The 17,377-nt window shown below is 39.3% G+C and overlaps 3 protein-coding genes across 8 annotated transcripts in view; 2 read left to right on the plus strand and 1 right to left on the minus strand.

Moving 5' to 3' along the window:
* Positions 1-175: 175 nt before the first annotated feature.
* On the plus strand, positions 176-4,354 carry LOC6578271 (Bardet-Biedl syndrome 4 protein homolog). 3 transcript variants are annotated; one of them, XM_002004151.4, is made up of 10 exons: positions 176-433; positions 501-640; positions 702-814; positions 1,096-1,386; positions 1,445-1,601; positions 1,668-1,790; positions 1,867-1,951; positions 2,888-2,974; positions 3,044-3,246; positions 3,964-4,354. In XM_002004151.4, the coding sequence occupies exons 1-10, from the start codon at positions 355-357 to the stop codon at positions 4,138-4,140; spliced, it is 1,455 nt and encodes a 484-aa protein (XP_002004187.1). In that variant the 5' UTR covers positions 176-354; the 3' UTR covers positions 4,141-4,354. The 3 variants fall into 3 exon arrangements, with proteins under 3 accessions (XP_002004187.1, XP_015018541.1, XP_015018542.1); XM_015163055.3 differs by lacking the exon at positions 2,888-2,974; XM_015163056.3 differs by lacking the exons at positions 2,888-2,974; positions 3,044-3,246 and having other exon boundaries at positions 197-433; positions 3,964-4,051.
* Positions 4,355-4,550: 196 nt separating this feature from the next.
* Positions 4,551-17,377, minus strand: part of LOC6578272 (G-protein coupled receptor dmsr-1) — a 53,521-nt gene continuing 40,694 nt past the window's right edge. For 2 of the 4 annotated variants that reach the window (XM_032729963.2, XM_044010929.1), the window contains 6 exons: positions 9,105-9,379; positions 7,232-7,403; positions 6,947-7,073; positions 6,544-6,765; positions 6,291-6,473; positions 4,551-5,510 (listed from right to left, as the gene is read on the minus strand). In XM_032729963.2, coding sequence (XP_032585854.1) covers positions 5,189-5,510; positions 6,291-6,473; positions 6,544-6,765; positions 6,947-7,073; positions 7,232-7,403; positions 9,105-9,338 — 1,260 coding nt within the window. In that variant the 5' untranslated portion in view covers positions 9,339-9,379 and the 3' untranslated portion in view covers positions 4,551-5,188. The remainder of the gene's footprint in view (positions 5,511-6,290; positions 6,474-6,543; positions 6,766-6,946; positions 7,074-7,231; positions 7,404-9,104; positions 9,380-17,377) is intronic. The other 2 variants (XM_032729964.2, XM_015163059.3) reach the window with 2 other exon arrangements.
* On the plus strand, positions 14,689-16,507 carry LOC6578273. The gene is made up of 2 exons (XM_002004153.4): positions 14,689-14,788; positions 15,827-16,507. Exons 1-2 carry the CDS (start codon positions 14,777-14,779, stop codon positions 16,124-16,126), a joined length of 312 nt encoding a protein of 103 aa, XP_002004189.1. The 5' UTR covers positions 14,689-14,776; the 3' UTR covers positions 16,127-16,507.

Below are 17,377 nucleotides of genomic sequence, written 5' to 3' on the forward strand. Positions count from 1 at the left end.
ATTAATTAATTTGTCAGGTGAATTCGATGACAAATCAAAGTCAGAAATGGCTATGAAAAGCCTTAAAGATAAACGGAGCCAAGGCAAAAATTGTTATGCATTGTTTTCAACATAGATGACAGCCCTAAAATTTGAGTTGAGCAAGTGGTGGCAACCCTAGAGTGAACCATGGCAACCAACAAAGGGGGACAACAAAAAGTTAGCTTTTTCTGTAGACCTCACTGGAGTTTACAGCTTTGTTTTTATCCAAGGGTGGCAACCCTAGACGAAGCCATGGCAACCTGGAAGAGGCACAACACATGAGCGTTAATCAGATAAAACTCTGTTTTTGGAGCCCAGCCAAACTGAAGTCAGATGTACGAAGCGGGCAGTGAGCAAATCAATTGTAACGGCGCTCTCATAGAACTGCCCTCGCTGCAGGTAGTAAAACCAGGTGAGGGTGATAGAAACAGAGAGAGAGAGGGGGAGTGGACAGTCTGTTGACGACAATCTTCAATTAGCGCCCAAAATGCCAACAGACGCAAACATCGATTGGCTGCTCCACATTTATTTCACACGCCGCCAATTCGACAGATGCCGCCGACTCATCGCGCGTGAGCTGAATCGTCATTTGAATGCGGAGTACCTGTACTTCGTGCAGGTGAGTGCCTGACTTCGACCGAAATTATATTGAACTATTCACTCACGTTGATCCACCCCAGGGCCTAATTGACCGCGAAGCTGGCAATCACATCGAGGCGCTGCGCAACCTTCAAAGGGCAGCCGAGCTGAACTCCAAAAATATTGAGAACTTTAAGGAAATCGGAAGGACTCTGTAGGTCAACCACACTGGCCAACATGGCTATGCATTCAGTTTCAGTGTAGACTTGGGCTGAGAGCAAATAGAATAATGTGGAAAGAAGATGTTCCATGCTTAAGCATCCTCCATTTATGCGAGATGTTCCTGAAGAGTATATAGGTTACTTCCGCTCTTCTTTCCACTACTTTTAGATCACGTCTTTTATCACATTTGTATCATTGGGTCCAAGTTATAAGAAAACATTCTCTATCTCTCTCTCTCTCTCTCTCTCTCTCTCTCTCTCTCTCTCTGTCCAGCTACCTGATGGGTCGCTACAATCAAGCACTCAGCGTATTTCGGGATGCCGAACAGCAGAGTCCTCGACCGGATCACGAGATCTTTCATTACCTGGGCGAGCTGCTCTATCGCTCGGCCGCCACACAGCCCCAACTGGAGGCAGCGCGACAGCAGCAGAAGGAGGCGCGAGAGTACTTCGAGCGGGCCGTGCAAACGGGCAAGAAACAGGAGAGCTACATTCGACTGGCCGAGCTCTACCGCAAGGAGAAGGAGTACCAGAAGGCCATCGATGTGCTCGAGGCCTGTCTGCAGTTAGTACAAGTCTCGAGTCTATTTAGTTCATATTTCTCATTCTCATTTCCATCTCAGTCTCACGCCGGAGAATGTGGAAGTGCTGACAGAAATCAGTGTGCTCTACTTGAAAATCAATGAAACGCAAAGGGCGTTTGATCGCTTGGCTGAAATTGTGAATTTCGCAGGAAACTGCGAGCCGAAAGGATTGCTGGCCCTGGGCGCCATTTTACAGGTGAGCAGTTGATTGGCAACACCTGCTCGCTCAAATTTCTTGAACGATTTGCGACACCTTTGACAGTCGCGCAACGATGTAGACGGCGCCTTAAGCAAATACAGCCAAATCGCAGATGCCGAGCCGGAAATTGCGGAGCTCTGGAACAACATTGGTCTGTGCTTCTTCAAAAAGCAAAAGTTCATTGTGGTAAGCAGAGAAACTGACTCAAATAGACAAAGAGACAGAGATAGAGAGAGGGAGAGTGACTTGATTTTTTCCCTAGGCGATTTCATCTTTACGCAAATCGATTTGGCTCTCACCCCTCAACTACAATGCGCTCTACAATCTAAGCCTCATATACATTGCCTGTGAGTATTGCCTACGAAGGGTAGTTGACTATTGAAATACCCTGTAAATAAATGTTTAAAATGTAAACCGTACAAATGATTAAGGCAATCGACCATAGAGGACTACCTCTTCTAATACTTACTTCCTTCCTTTTATGTAATACTTCCTAAAATCTAAAGAGGTACGGAAAAGACAGTCAACTGGGCCCAAGATTTTCCTATTCTCCCCTTACAAACTCAAGCTCTATTAACATCACAATTATGATACAATAATTACAGCACCGTCTTCCTTCCGCAAACAGAGCCCGGATTTCAGAGTTTCCCGTCCACTCTCCGCCTATACAAAGTTAGTCCTCAATACTCAATACAATACAATTTGTATTAATTTCCTATTGACCTATATTGGTCTGTAGGTCTTCTTCCAAACATAGACTTCACATTACACTTAATATTATATTTATACACAAAATAATTATTTATACATTTGCATTGAAAGGTTTCTTTCCGTCCTTCCATGCAGGCGTCCTTCCTTAGCTTTTAGGCAGAAAATTGTAGGTTTTTTTATGGAATTTGACCTTCAAATTACAATTAGTGTAATACTCATATTGATTATATTTGGACAGCCACCAAGTCTTGGCTGCTCTTCTGCCTTCCTGCGCGGCCGAGACCCTCGCATCCATAGGAAACAAGCCCACTCAATAAAAGCAACAGCCTAACAAAAATAATGAGCCTTTGGGACCTTTCATAAATGTCAAAAACAACGCAAAAATAAAGGAAACGAGAAACATAAAAAACAATTGACAGGTCCTTGAAATATTTGCACTTTTTATGCTCATTGTTGTTCCCGTTCTCCTTTCTCCTTCCCCGCCTCCTTGTTGTTGTTGTCTAGCAGTATCTTTTTGTTATTGCTTTGTATTTAATATTTAATGTTGACGTGACTCCTCGACCGTCAAACAGCCGAACAATATGCGAGCGCCTTTCACACTTTGGCCGCAGCCATCAACCTACGCAAGGACAATGCCGAGTGCTATATGCTCCTGGGCTGTAAGTGCTCAACAGAAAGTCAGTCAATGAAATGGGAATACCCTCTCTCTCTCTCACACTTTCTCTTAGTGTGCCTGCGCAAGCTGGACGACATGGAGAATGCGTTTGTGGCTCTCGAGCGTGCCTGCAGCCTGGCCAGCGGCAATATGCGACATCCGCTGGTGTTCCTCAACTTTGCGCTCTTCTGCTTTGAGACCGGGCGTCTGGCCTTGGCCACAGAGCACTACAACCGCTTCATGAGTCACGCTCAGGATTTATTGCTGCCCACTGAAGTAAGTCGCGTGCTCTACCAGCGTGCCCAATGGCTCCTGGCCAGGTCATTTGATTAGCACATTTTGTTTGATTCCTACCCTGATCCTCTTTTATCGCCTTCCTCCACATCGTCATCCACTTTCACATCCTCCTCTCACCTTTCCCATCCTCCTCCCCCCCTTCTCACTACACCTCTTCTTACCACCACAGCTCTGTTATCTTACCACCTTCATATTATTACCCTTAAGTTACATTCTCGCTTACCTTCTCTCCCTCTTCCTCCTCCTTCATATACCACAACTTGTTTCTACTCCCTCCAATTCTTCATCCTTTTTTTAGAACTCAAGACACAAATATTTCTGTAGCTTTTCTACCGTCATATACAAAACAGTCCTAAAAATTAATTAAATCGAAGTGAAAGTTGGAAATTTTATCGGAACGAGAATAAAACATTTAATTGGCTTAACAGATTGGATAAATAATCAGGTAAATTAGGGAAATTTTTAAAAGTAGGATGAGGTATATTATTAATATATTATAGATGGGGTCGAGCAGAAAGTATGTGAAGCATAGATTGCGATCTTTAAAGATGAAATTGCAATACCAAATCATTTTCTATCTTTAGACACCAGAGACAGAGAGAGGGAGAAACACCCTTAGGGATTGTTTGTAATCGTTCAATTCGTATAAGGCTTTATTGCAATTCCATCAATATATAAGTCCCACTGCTTGTTCAGTATAAATTCCAGGCCACAAAGCTAAAGTCGCTGCTGCGCATCTCGACGCACAGCCAGGGTATACTAGGCGATGGCGACGACTCCATGCGAGCAGGAGAGGCGGATGCAGCCAACCGGGATGTGTTGCAGGATGAACTACCGCTAGAAGTGAATGCTGTGGTCAGCACTGGCAATTGAAAAGAGATAAACAACAAAGAGACAAAGAAAGAGAGAGAGAGAGAGAGAGCTGAAATAATTAACTCACATCGAACATTTATTTGAAACTTGTTCAAAATTGAAATCAAAAAGCGTGAAAACAAATGCGTGAGATTTGAAGCCAATGCAAATACATTAGCCACGCGACCTTAAAGCTACATTTAAATTACATCTACTTAATATATCTATATAGTATACATATATATTTACATATTCATATGTTGGTATCATAATATTAATGAATTGTGTGTACTTAATTCTGTTTATAAAGTTCATATGGAAGAAGAGAACAAAACAGCTCAAGGGGCTCATTTGCTGCTTTGTTCTCTTTGACCAGTTTCTTTTTTTTTTTTTTTTTCATTTTGTTTTTTTTTTTTTTTTATCATATTTTTAGTTTATAATTTTAAACTCAACTTTAAATCCTATTTAATAATTAGTGTTGAATAATTTTGTTTTTTTATTTATCTCCTTACAAATTCTCGCTTCGTCAAATTCCATTTCTTAATTTCGTATTTTATACATATTTATTTTATACATATTTATTAAATTTATTTTTAATGTATGCATAAAAAATCGTATATAATTCTTAAGAGCTAATAAACGCTGGCGTTTCTTATCTCAGAATCATGAATAGTTCAGTTTAGTAAATTAATAATTATTTATATGAATATATATCAATAAATCGATATATATCGATAATACATCTAATTTCAAGCTGTATTAAAAAATTCGTTTCAAAACTCGTTTTATGTGTCTGCTAAATGGAAATGACACTTAATGCCCTACAAAATATGCAACGCGGCGGGTCGACTCGACTCGACGGTTTCTCCTAGTTTTGGTATACCCTAAACGCCCTGGCTCACAGTTTCAGCTGAGCTTTTTCAAAGCTCACTTCAAAGCGCATCTTTGAGATGCCCCCATAACCAAATTCAATTCGAAATCTCAATCGAAGCAATCGATCGATCATCATCAATCGATCTGTCATCATCTATGTCTGACTTCTTCTCGACCTGCGTCTGTTCAGTCGCTTCTAGACACAGGTGGTGGTCACTCGAGTGAGGCGCGTCATCTCGCTGCTGCCGAAGTGACGCTTGAAGAACAGAGACCGGAACGTGGTGCGAAACTGTTTGGACATGAGTCCGTAGAGGACGAAGCCCACAGCCGCATTGATGAGTGCCAGCAGATCCATCAGCTCCCCGAAGGGCGGATAGCAATGGGCGAAGAAACACTTCTCCAGCACGCCAGACAACAGGCCCAGCAGACCCTGCGGAAACTCCGTGACCAGGAAGAGTATCAGCACAGCCACCAGGAGGAGAGTGGTTCGATCATTGCGACGATCACAGCGCGGAGGTCTGCAGAGAGGGGAAACACAAGTCAGACAGAGAGAAGTAAAACGATTAGAAGGAGAGCGAAACACAGAATGGAGCAAATGCATTCAGTAGCGTGAAACAAGTAAAATGAAACAACGAAGAGAGTTATTTAAAGACGAAACAGTGCAATGAAATGAAAATCAACGAAATACATACAAATATATTAAGCAAACGAAGAGAAGCAGCGAGTAGGGATGACACTAAAAATGAATATGAGACAGTGGAAAGCAAATAGAAATTGGTAAAATTACTGAAAACATATAAACAATGATGAATGTGAAACAGTGGAATGGAACTTAACTGAGGCAAACCCAAGGCTGAACTTAAGCCGTGAAACAGCGAAATATAAATGGAATTTGAAGAAATGGTAAAGGTAAAGGTAAATCAAACAAGCATACTTGGCCCAAAGGGCAAAAGAGGAACGAAAAGTGACGAATTCCATCCCAATTGCAGAACCCATATCAGGTTAAACAAAGCATAAAAACAGGTAAGGATGACAGTCAACAATTGTATTCAAATGGATGAAGCGAAGGAATGAGATGCATGAAGAGCAAATCCAGGCAATCCAATTCAGAAATGGAAAATGGAAAACAGAAATTAAAACTTTGATGAAAGGTGATGTTCGGTTTTGAAACTGAAATCGGCATCATATGATGAAGAGAAATTAAATGATGATGTTCAGATTGAACTGAGAAGAGGAATTTATATAAAAATGAACATTTGATGTAAATTGATGAAATATTAATAAATTATTTTACGTACCGCCTAGACTTTGATTCATTAAGATTTAGCTGAATGGCGTATTTGGTGGGATTGTCGTAGTCCTTCAGCTTGAGACGCCTTCGCGAAGCTTCGCACAGAACGTGCATCAGAACCAGACTGATAACGGTTAGAATGAAGCAGGGAAGCAGCTTAATTATCACGGAATGTATCCAAAAGTTGAATCTACAAGAACAAAGAGAGAAATTTAGAAGGGTATCTGCTGGTCACTCTGAACCAATTCAGCTCAACTCACCTAAATAGCATAGAGTCCGTGTCGAAGTACACATGATACATGGCCTCGTGCTCTTTGGTGTCCATCTCGTGTGTCTCGCGCACCTTGAACACAAAGTACGTGGGCAAACAGAGAATGGGCGAGACGATAAAGGGGAAGAGAATCGCCTCCCTGGAATGTGCGAGCAGAAAATTGGCGCAGCTGCCATTCGGATGTCTGTGGATTAGAGATGGAAATAGTTTGCTATAAAGCAGAAAAACAGAACAGAACAGAACAGAACAGAACCAAAGACAGAAAACAGAGAAAGAGAGAAAGAGAAGCCACATTTTCCGTCATATTATTCAGTTAGCCGGATTCAGCAGGAGTTCAGGGTGGGGACGAGGTGCTGGGGCCAAACATTATCAACGCTACACTTGACACTCACCTGATGGCCACGTAGCGCCAAACAGCCAGGGTAACAGTCAAGCCAATCGAAATCGTGTGCAGAATCTGTGTGAAGTGCATGTGGACCAGCAAATAAACAGCCCATGCGTAACTCAAATCCTTCTCGCCTGTAAAAGTGTTAGATAGTTAATAAAGACATAGTTAAATAAAAGAAAAATATGATTAGATTTGAAGAAAAATGTAAATCAATTTTGAGATTTTTAAAAAGATTTTAAAAGACAATCAAATATTTCTTTAAATTTATTCAAAAACTTGTTTCACCCACCTGGCTTCATATAGATGTATTGATATGTCGTATAGGGTATGTACTCGAGCATCACAAACATATCAGCAACTGCCAGCCATTTCAATATGTTGTTAATGGGCGCCTTGGCCATTTCCTTTCTGGTCAACACCATTATGTTTAGTATGTTGGCTATTGTCCCGAATATGCAAATCTTTACGCAGCGGGAAAATCCAAGGATGGTAAAAAAGGAGATAGAAAATAGAAAATAAAAAACTATTAGGCAAGCAAGCGGTAGCTGGGGATAATGGTCGGAAAGATGTCCTGTAAATAATAATTATGCGATCCCACTGCCTAACGTAAATCAAGGCGGAAGCCCAAGCAAACGGTGCTTGAGCATGATGAGTGGAACGATACCCTGCAAAGAATAATTATGGAAACTTCCTGAACTGAAAGAGAGAGTCTTTCTCGAGCTTGTGCTTCACACGTTTATACAGACAGATTCCATTGTAAGTGATTGGCCACATGTACCTACATTGTTTGCACATCTTCCATAGAGTATAGGGCATAATAATAACCATGAACCAGTGTCAAAACAAAGCCATGCATGGCCATGTCTGTCTGAACACAGTAATAGAAACCTCACACCAACTACACCACAAGCAAAGTAGACCACAATATATATGTATTCACTCACACACGCACACACGGAACCTCTATTTCCTTAAAAGCTTGAACCCTTTCAGTGTAAAGTTTCTCAAACATTTTATTCAAATGCAGATTCACACATGACTTGACCAAATAATAAATATCACACTTTACTCGCTCACACATTTGAGCAAAGGGGAATAAGCGAGCGTCAGAAAAAGAGAGAGAGAGATAGATAGATAGATGGATGGATGGACAATGAAAGAAACGTACAAGCTAAAAGTTTTATTGCAATGTAAATTATTACGAAAATGATTTGATGTAATTATTAATTCCTGTTTGACCAACATATCATTTTGCTTCAGTTCACTTTCTAATTCGGCACTCTCGGCACACTGAGCAGTCATTTGATTTCCTCTTTGTTTTTCAACTTATCAGAAGCAGAAACCTTGAGCCTTTTCTTTGTGTATCTTGATGAAATTGTGCACTCTCAAATTTATAATAAAAGATGAAGAAGACTAATGAAATTTTAGATATCTAATTGAATTAAATTAGAGACTTGCAAAATATGAATATGATTATGACGTTGAATAGTAAGAACAGTTAAGAAAGAGATAAATCGATGACTATTTAGAATTCTGGAATATTTGGATAATCTTTATAGCTTCAACAACTATATAGCTAGAGTCTAGAGCCTAGAAGCCAGAATATAGCTAGAATTTAGCTATTATCCTGCTCCAGAGATAGACCTATAAATCACCCCATTAAGGCGTGCCAAATGGGATTCTCTCCGGCAACTTGAATGTGAACTTTTCTAACTCATTGCTTCAAAGCCTTTCTTAACTACCAATTTAGCATTGTCTTCATGCCGTTGGCTTTTTGTCTAGGAGATGTAAACAAAAAATATTTTTTAAAACATCTTATGAATTATGTAAACAGAAAGAAATTCATTTAATCTCTTTTTGTGGTCAGACCAAAAAATAAATGGAAATTTGGATAAGTTCAAAGGTGCGCGAATTCATCAACGGCGAACAAAGAAAAAGGACCTTCTCGGCTAGCAGTTTAAAAGGGTTGACATTGTGACGGATCGTAAAGGGGGAGAGGTATTCCAAATGAAAAATGTTGTGTAACGCGACAGGGCGACACCAAGATAATTAGTTCCCAGTCTTGTTTGTTGTTGCTAATGAGAGGGAACTGCAGTGGGACTGGGACTGGGAGTGGGACTGGGATTGGGGCTGGGACTGGGACTGGGACTGGGATTACTCACCAATAGCGAGACGTAGCCGTGGATGCCATTGTACGCACGCAGCCAGGTGTAGATTTCGCCCTGACAGTAGCCTTGGCATTCGTCCTGTTGCGTTTGATTCTTCTTCTGGAAGTCGAAGAGCAGCTTTACGAAATCCTGAATGTCGCCACGCGTTATCTCCAAGTCCTTGAGCAGCGTCTCATTCAGCGAAACGCTCTCGTCCAGCTGTCTCTGGGCCATGTTTGTCTCCTGCATTGCTAAACTCTATCTCGGCTGGCCACTTAAAGCATGCTGCTCTGCAAAAAGAATAAGAGGGGGAGGAGAAGAGAATTAAATTAGAAATCAATTCAACCACAAGTATCTTAATTAAGCTAATAAGCTCTGCATTTGCCAGACACATTAGCCCAAATAAACAGCGTATCACAACATAACAGAGCGAGTCTGTCTAGCCACAAGGGACACAATCGTCGAACTCAATAACCCAAAACGAAACTTGATGTGGCCAAATCAAAAGAACAAAGGAGTGTCAATTGCTCGACCGACAGATACCCAATAAGCTCAACACACTTCAACAGTTTGAAGTGGATTTTAGATTACTTTGAGAGAGCTTTAAGTATACAACTGTAAAAGGAAAATCGATACTTATAAATTTCCGGAAAAAGAAAATAGCAATAAAATAGTATATAATGCAAAAAGAAAGTAGCAGTGAATATAGGACTACATATATAGGATATATACATACGAGCTGATATACCAATATGCATTTAGAGTTCAGTACACTTTAGTTTATGGGGTCAGAGATACCCACAATTTGTGTGCTATGCCAACAGGGCATAGGAGAACAGTCTCGCCGCGCACTCTGTGGGTAGGCAATTAGTCTACCAAATCCTATAGAAGGATAGATGTCGCTGTCGTTCACTCTAGTTTTTCTATAGCCGTATAAGTTTCCATAGGCGTAGCTGTATGTGTGTCCATGTCAGTCTGAATATTCTTCGTTTGCGTGACTAAATAAGCATAGAGTTCAGCTGTGGCAATCGTCATTTGACTCTATGTGGTTTGTGTCCATTGCCGGCAGTGCGACAGGTGAAAGGCGCAGTGGCAAGGCTCATTAGAATCATCATTTGCATCTTGTTCAGGCAGATGCTAAATTGCGAAATTGTGCAGCTGTATGGAACGACGGTAAACTTCATACTTTATGCTACAATGCAGTTCGCATCAATTTTGAAATGCCACAGAGCGCGTTTAAAGCCAACATTAAAGCAGCAGCAGCAGCAGCAGCTAAGCTGGTCAAACAGGCCAACATAATTCAAGCGATAATTGATTGAAAATCTAATGCGTGGCGAGGCAGAAGTGCGAAGCCCGAATACGCTTACACTTCACACTAAATTAGGCTTAGGCCTAATATTTGCGGTAGCCGAGAGACTTTTGCTTGAGGACATAATGGAAATAGAGCAAACACCTGTCGCAGCGCTGAGTAGCTGGGCGTAGCAGTTAATTGGCTAACGATATAGATACAACTTTTGCCACGCACACACATTCGTATATACATCTGCGAGATATATATGTATATACAGTTAGTTGATAAACATATTTGCGACATCGTAAATCAGTCAAGTCAGCGAGTTGGCAAATCAAATGTCTCGCCCAAATGTTCAGCCATGTCAACGAAGGTGTTTGCTTGTGGCTAATGGGTTCGACTCCAGCTTCGGCTCACATTTAAATCCTGTTCGGCCTTTCGCAATAGCAATTCAGATTTTGTTTCTCATGTTTTCTTACTGCAAACAGCTGCACGAGCAAAAACTTTGCTTCAAAATATTTGTTGTTGTTATTGTTGTTGGCAGTTGTCAATTATTTGATTTTGATGGATATGCCAGACACAAGACAACAGACAGCCATAGCCAACAGCCAACACCCAACAGCCAGCAGACAGCAGACAGCAGACAACCGCCATCACACATCACAAACTTCATCAAAAACAACTTTTTGCCTGCGCTAAGAACACAAAATATGATTATTTATTCAACAGTTTTTGAACCAATTTGCCGGAATGGCCCAAAGCACAAATGAGCTCGTAAATATGTCGTTTGAGCAGGACTGCTCGACTAGAAGATGCCCTGAACTGAACTGAACAAAGCTGCTGCCTGAATCACTCTAGACTTTTTCTTTTAGACATATTTTTTCCTCTATCTATTGTAAAACCCAAAATTCTCCGTTTACAGGGAATTAATGTATATTCATAGATTTGATCATCAATCACAGTCAACGCATTCAATATAAAACTGAAATGACATATTAAAGTCAACTGCTGACCATAAAAAAGCGTAAATATTTTTTGTCAACACTTGGAAATGAAAGAGGAAAAACATAGAAACGCGCATAAAAAAGTGATTTAATTAAATTGGAAAAAAAGCGGTATACAAATTGAAATATTTCATGGCACTCAAACTACCTTATCGCCGCATAAAAAATTTAGCCTAAAGCGCAAAAAATTGAGATTTAATACGATGTTAATAATGCGATTATGACACTATGATAAGCCAGACACGACAACTACAGCGTCACTGAAAGTGGGAAAATAAACAATTAAGCAAAGGTCTAGATAGTGTTGAGGGGACATTACACATTTACACTTTTATACAGAAATGCACAGAGAAAATACCCGACTAGGAGATACCCTGCACCAATAATACTAAGTTTGGTGATGGTAGCCTCACAGATATAAATATGAATATAAATGTCTTTAAGCTGAACGAATAGACGGACAGTCGAGCAGTACTATATCTAATCGTCACTTGATCCTGATTAAGAATATACACATTGTATATTTTATATTTTATTGTCTCTGATATGTCTATGTCTAAATAATTCTTGAGCCATTTTAAAATCTGTAGATGAAGACATTTAAACAATTTAATATATCAATTGAGCAGACATTTAATTATCTCTGCTCTTCTTCCTGTATTTCTCTTTTATTTACATAAGATATAATTCATGAGAATAGTTCTTGAAGAAAAACAATAACTTATTTAATTAGTTTTTTCCACAGTTTGTTGCCAACTGAGAGTGCAAAGTTTGTTTGTTTGTTTTTTTTTTCTGTATTTTTCCGGCGGTAAATGCTAAAGGAAATGGAATAGGCGCTCGTGTAAGACACACACACATACACACACGCACCCACACACTTACACACTTGAGCTAAATGGCGCCAAGTGTGAGCTTTAGATAAACGCCATACGGATTTTCTTTATTTTCTTTTTCATTTCTTTTTTTTTTTTTTCTTTGCAGCTGCCATTAGCTGCTCTGCTGTTAATTAATGTTCCGTTACGCACACGCATACATGGAAACTGACAAGCTGCGTGCATGTGTGTGCTGATGCTCGTTGACAAAATGAAAGCGGGTATATTGATTGTTTGCAATGTCCGGCTGGCTGTTTGACTTCCTCCTCGACTTTTCTCAGGCAAGCAGAGCGTGTTGACTGAAATGAAGCTATAGACTTGACACCGGCTGAAAGACTGAGCACACTCAGTTCAAATTTCACATCTTGTACTGTAAATTCGACCTTTGACGGATGCATCCTCACCTCCATGTGCTGCACAGCACTGAGAGAATCCTTAGAATTTAGTTACAAATAAATACCATACTGCACTTAATTATTCGCTTACTATTGAGTGCTTCCGTTAGTTATTTTTCATAGCACGATAAAGTATCCTGCAGTCGGTTATTCTCTCATGCTCTCCCACAATGTGCTTGCTGTTTTTATTGGTCTATAACCATAAGCATTTTTTGTCTCTTGTCTCCTGTCTCTGGCCTGTTATCAGGCAGCTGCTGGCATATTCAAACACACACACATACATACATACATGCGGCAGTCCCGCAGCGTCAATTGCTTTAATGATTCCTCAGCGTAGTTGCGAAACATTAAAATGTAATTATACTGGAAAATAAAACAAAGTTTATGCACATACATATAGCACTGCAAATTATTGGGAGAGACAATGGCACTGCAGGTGAAGGACCCAAAATGGAATTCAATTTCGTATTCACAGCTGCAACAGGCAAAAGACAACAAAGTGCCGAATGCCAAATGGTTTTTGCAAATTGCACAGATTTCGATTTAAAGAGCCATGAAAAATGGAATTGAATAGAAATTTATTGACCAAATTTATCAGCGAGCGGCGAGCAACGTGCCACAGCACCAGCAACAGCAAAGGCACCAAATGCTTTACACAAATTAAGACATATAAATTTAATGCTTGAATGGCGGACAAATTGCCATTTGGCTGCATAAAGTATTTCGCTTTAAGCGCTAAACATTCAGATTTTGCGTCATGATAATTTTTCAGATCATAAAACTCATGCCAAACAAAACAAATGCCAAGAGCTTTCAATTTAAATACATAGGTCATCGTTTTATATAGATGCTTTAAGGTTGATTGCATTAAGAAACGATTAAGAGCTAATTAAGGCCTACAATTATGTGATTATGCAATTTATAACAAGGAACATTTCAAGAAATTTATCCAGCTAAAACAGATTAAAGATGACCCAAAGCTTAACACAGTTAACATTTAAGTTAATCATAAAAATAAAGAATACAAAGCAAATACGTTTTCAATTCAATCCTGGCTAATTATTTTGAAAGATGATTATGGATATTATTAGTCCAGCTTAAACTTTGGCTAACTGTGAACTATCAAATAAATATTGAAATAATAATAATAAAATAAATTGCAAATTGCTAATTAGACAGATTAAACATTTCGGTTTACCAAACTCATTTATTGCTACGAAATGTTTTATATAACAACAAAAAGCATTTCGATGGTAATCCTTAACTTCTGACATTTTATCAATTATGCAAACAACAATGAATTTATCGTAAAATTATTAAATATCTGAGCTCAACAATTATTCATATGCAACAATGGTAATTTTCTTGTATGGTGAAACGATTTAATGCACTAAATATTAACTTGATCCGCTCACATTACAAATTATTATTTGTATGCACACTCAAACTGAGTGGCTTACATGGTGCGGGCACATACATACATACATAAATAAATAAATATATATGCATCAGTATATATCTATATATACTTATGCGTCTGTCACTCTCAATCGCACGCACAACTCGTTTGCAACAATTTGGACTTGATGTGGGCATTTTTACTTACTTTGCTGACTGACGAATGTGCGTGTTTTCCTATTTTACAATACCCTGTACAGAGTAGGAAATGCGCATGCAGAGCTTACTAGTTTGCAGGCAATGGTACCTCAAAGACAAAACAAAGAAGATGGCGGCCAGGATTAAAAAACAGACATATATCGATAAATATCGACTTGGGTCTTCAATACAACTTCAAGACTTATAAAATGTTGTATATGACTACTCACAGTACAAGGGACTCAGCTATACTGAGACAACAGCTCTAAGCCATGTCAGGATATCTGCTAGTCGAGCACTCCCCACTGGAACACTCGCAGTTGTTTTTCTTCTATTTCTTTAGTTGCCTCTAAATAGTTTTTGCCTAATGAGTGCGTTTGACTTAGTTTTGAGTGAGTTTCGATCAGCCGAAAAAAATGGTATAAATAAACAGATTCTGATCACAAATTTCGTTAGTCGATATTTAGACACAGTGCAGTGCAGTGCATAAACTCACATAAGAGCCAATTCAAACCAAAACTTTTACATTATGAAATTCACTGTAAGTTGAAACTTGAACTTGAGGCAATCAATTGAAAGAGAAAAAGTTAGCGACGAGCAAAAAGTTCACAAAAGTTCAGATAACAGTTTAAAAAACTTTTCACCAGAAACAAACTTTTATTAGACTATCTGAATAGAGTTTGCTTTGATTGATGTCTGATGGGGCGTTGATAAAGTGTTCGGGAAGAATATTAAACAAAGTGTGTGTTGGCTACACCAAATGGGTACAACTATAAACAAGTTTTTGACAGATTGATAAAAAATTGATAAGAATTAAATAAAAAGACTTTCAGGTAAGCTGCTTACAAATAAAGCAGCAGCTTTAAATTTTAAGTGCAAAAGGCAGAAAAGTAGAAACAAGCTAAGTCGAATTAGCCATATCCATCCGTCCGTCTAGACACACATATTTTCCAATCTTCAATCTTTGCTTATAATCGATAATAATCGATTCTTTCGTGTGTAAACTGAACGTGACTGCGTATATGTGCATGAGTTGTTGTCAGTTTATCAAGTAGTTATAAAAATATCCTGGAAACAGAATCTGCAAATGAATATTTATGATGTGCGTAGCAATTACTTCTACACCTAAATTATAACAACATAAATCTGTCAAAAATCTTGCAATCTTACTTCGCCTAATGAAATATAAATAATAGATGAGCAAAGTCGAGGAATTTCTATTCTATTCTAAAGCTGTCAAAGCTGTTTAAAAAATAAGCTCAGAAATAAGCAAGTTTCTTGCATAAATCATTAAGTCGAGGCAGTCACTTTCAACAGGAGTTCAGCTCATGCTGGCCAGACCCATTTGTTATTACTGCAAAGAGAGTGGGCAATCGCACTGACTGACAGACGGACAGAAGGACAGAAGGAGAGGCGGGCGGACGAACGGACAGACAGGCAATAAGTAGGAAAATTTCACTATTTAAAATATTCTCGTTATTTTTCTCTATTTTTGCTTTCCGCATGTCTGCCTTCCGTGCGATTCGACGATTCCTGCGTAAACAAAACCCCAATACGAAATGCAAATGGGGCTCTGTAGTTAATATTGTTGATTGCTGGCATCGCGTGCAGCCTGGCCGCACCCGTCGCCGATGAGCAGCAGCCGCAGCAACAGGAGCAGGTTGAGTCGTCGGCCAAGGCCAAGCGTGGCATTTCTTTGGGTCTCGGCTATCACGCGCCCCTGTTAACCCACTCGCATTATGTGGCAGCACCCACTATCGTGCATCATGCGCCATTGATTTCGCATGCACCGCTCATCTCTCATGCACCGCTCATTGCGCACCCGGTCTCGTCGATCTCCTACCATCTGCCCACCTACCAATCCATTCATCACTTCTGAGCGCCATCAGCGACCTGAGCATCAAGGAGCATCATGGCGCAACAGCTGCAGCATCCAGTCAACACGTGCATTTGATTTCGTTTGCCCACAGATAAAATTATCTTCTAGTATTTCCCCACCCAAGCAGCCTTTAATGTTCAGCCCTTTCATTATTTTGCTTTTGTAAATAAATATGCTCAAAAAGTTTCCTTCTGCATTTAAAACAAGCGAAATATCTTCAGTCAAAAGTTTTGCAAACAACAAATCTGACAACAAAGCTTGTCAGAGTGGAAAACAGGGTCAAACATAACTTGTTACACTCAGAGAAAACACTGAATGAGTTCAAGTTAAACGATTTTCTTTTAAAGTTAGCTCTCATTATTACTAATATCATTTTAAGAATATTTCTAGCTCTAGATTTTTAATAAATTCTGAAATTTTCTTTTAACAAATTTCCCTTATATTTCACTTTCGTGAAATTGGTGTACTACAATTAATTAAATAAATAATATCAAAGCTTTATAATTTGCATTCCATTTCAGTCTGATTAAAGCCACATACAATACAATGTTGCATTCCAAGAATCAAAAGTCTCTAGTTTTCCTCTGAATGCTTAGAGCTGTATATTTCTAGCAACCGGTGCAGTTAAATGCAATTCTCTGCAGACTTCTCCCATGTCTTGGCAAGCAGTTTGAACCGCAAGAGCGAAATGTTTGCCTCTTGCTGTGGCTGACTTCAATTGACGCAACTTGAAGCACATAATCCTGGCAGTTAAGCCCTTATGGCACTGTGGCAAACATTAAGTTAACATTGTGATTACGCACATTATGCAACAACATTATTGTTATTATAATGCAGCGCGCAACGAGTGCAATGTGCATTGGACACTAGCGTCGCTTTGCAGAGCTTTGAATCAGGCTTTAAAGTCAATTTACGAGCTCTCATCCTCCTCTCTTTTTTTCTCTCTCTCTCTCTCTCTCTCTCTCTGTTTGTCTGTTAACTATCTATATAATCCATTTAATAACATTGAATATTGTGGCATAAATTGCAGTTAGGCTAATAAACGTTGGGCTGATATAATAAGAAAAGAAAAGCCTTGTTAATGCAGATAATGTGCATCCGCATTGCATTTGGCGTAGTTATCCTTGTATTAGCTAAATATTGTTATAAAACTATATATATGTACACATTATTCCACAAAGTAACTAAATGGACTGCCAACACCAGATCTAAGTATTACCACTAACCAGAGTGGTATTACGAAGAAAGCCC

Source organism: Drosophila mojavensis, unplaced genomic scaffold, assembly GCF_018153725.1.
Source record: "Drosophila mojavensis isolate 15081-1352.22 unplaced genomic scaffold, ASM1815372v1 contig_80, whole genome shotgun sequence".
In the NCBI taxonomy this organism is placed as follows: Eukaryota; Metazoa; Arthropoda; class Insecta; order Diptera; family Drosophilidae; genus Drosophila; species Drosophila mojavensis.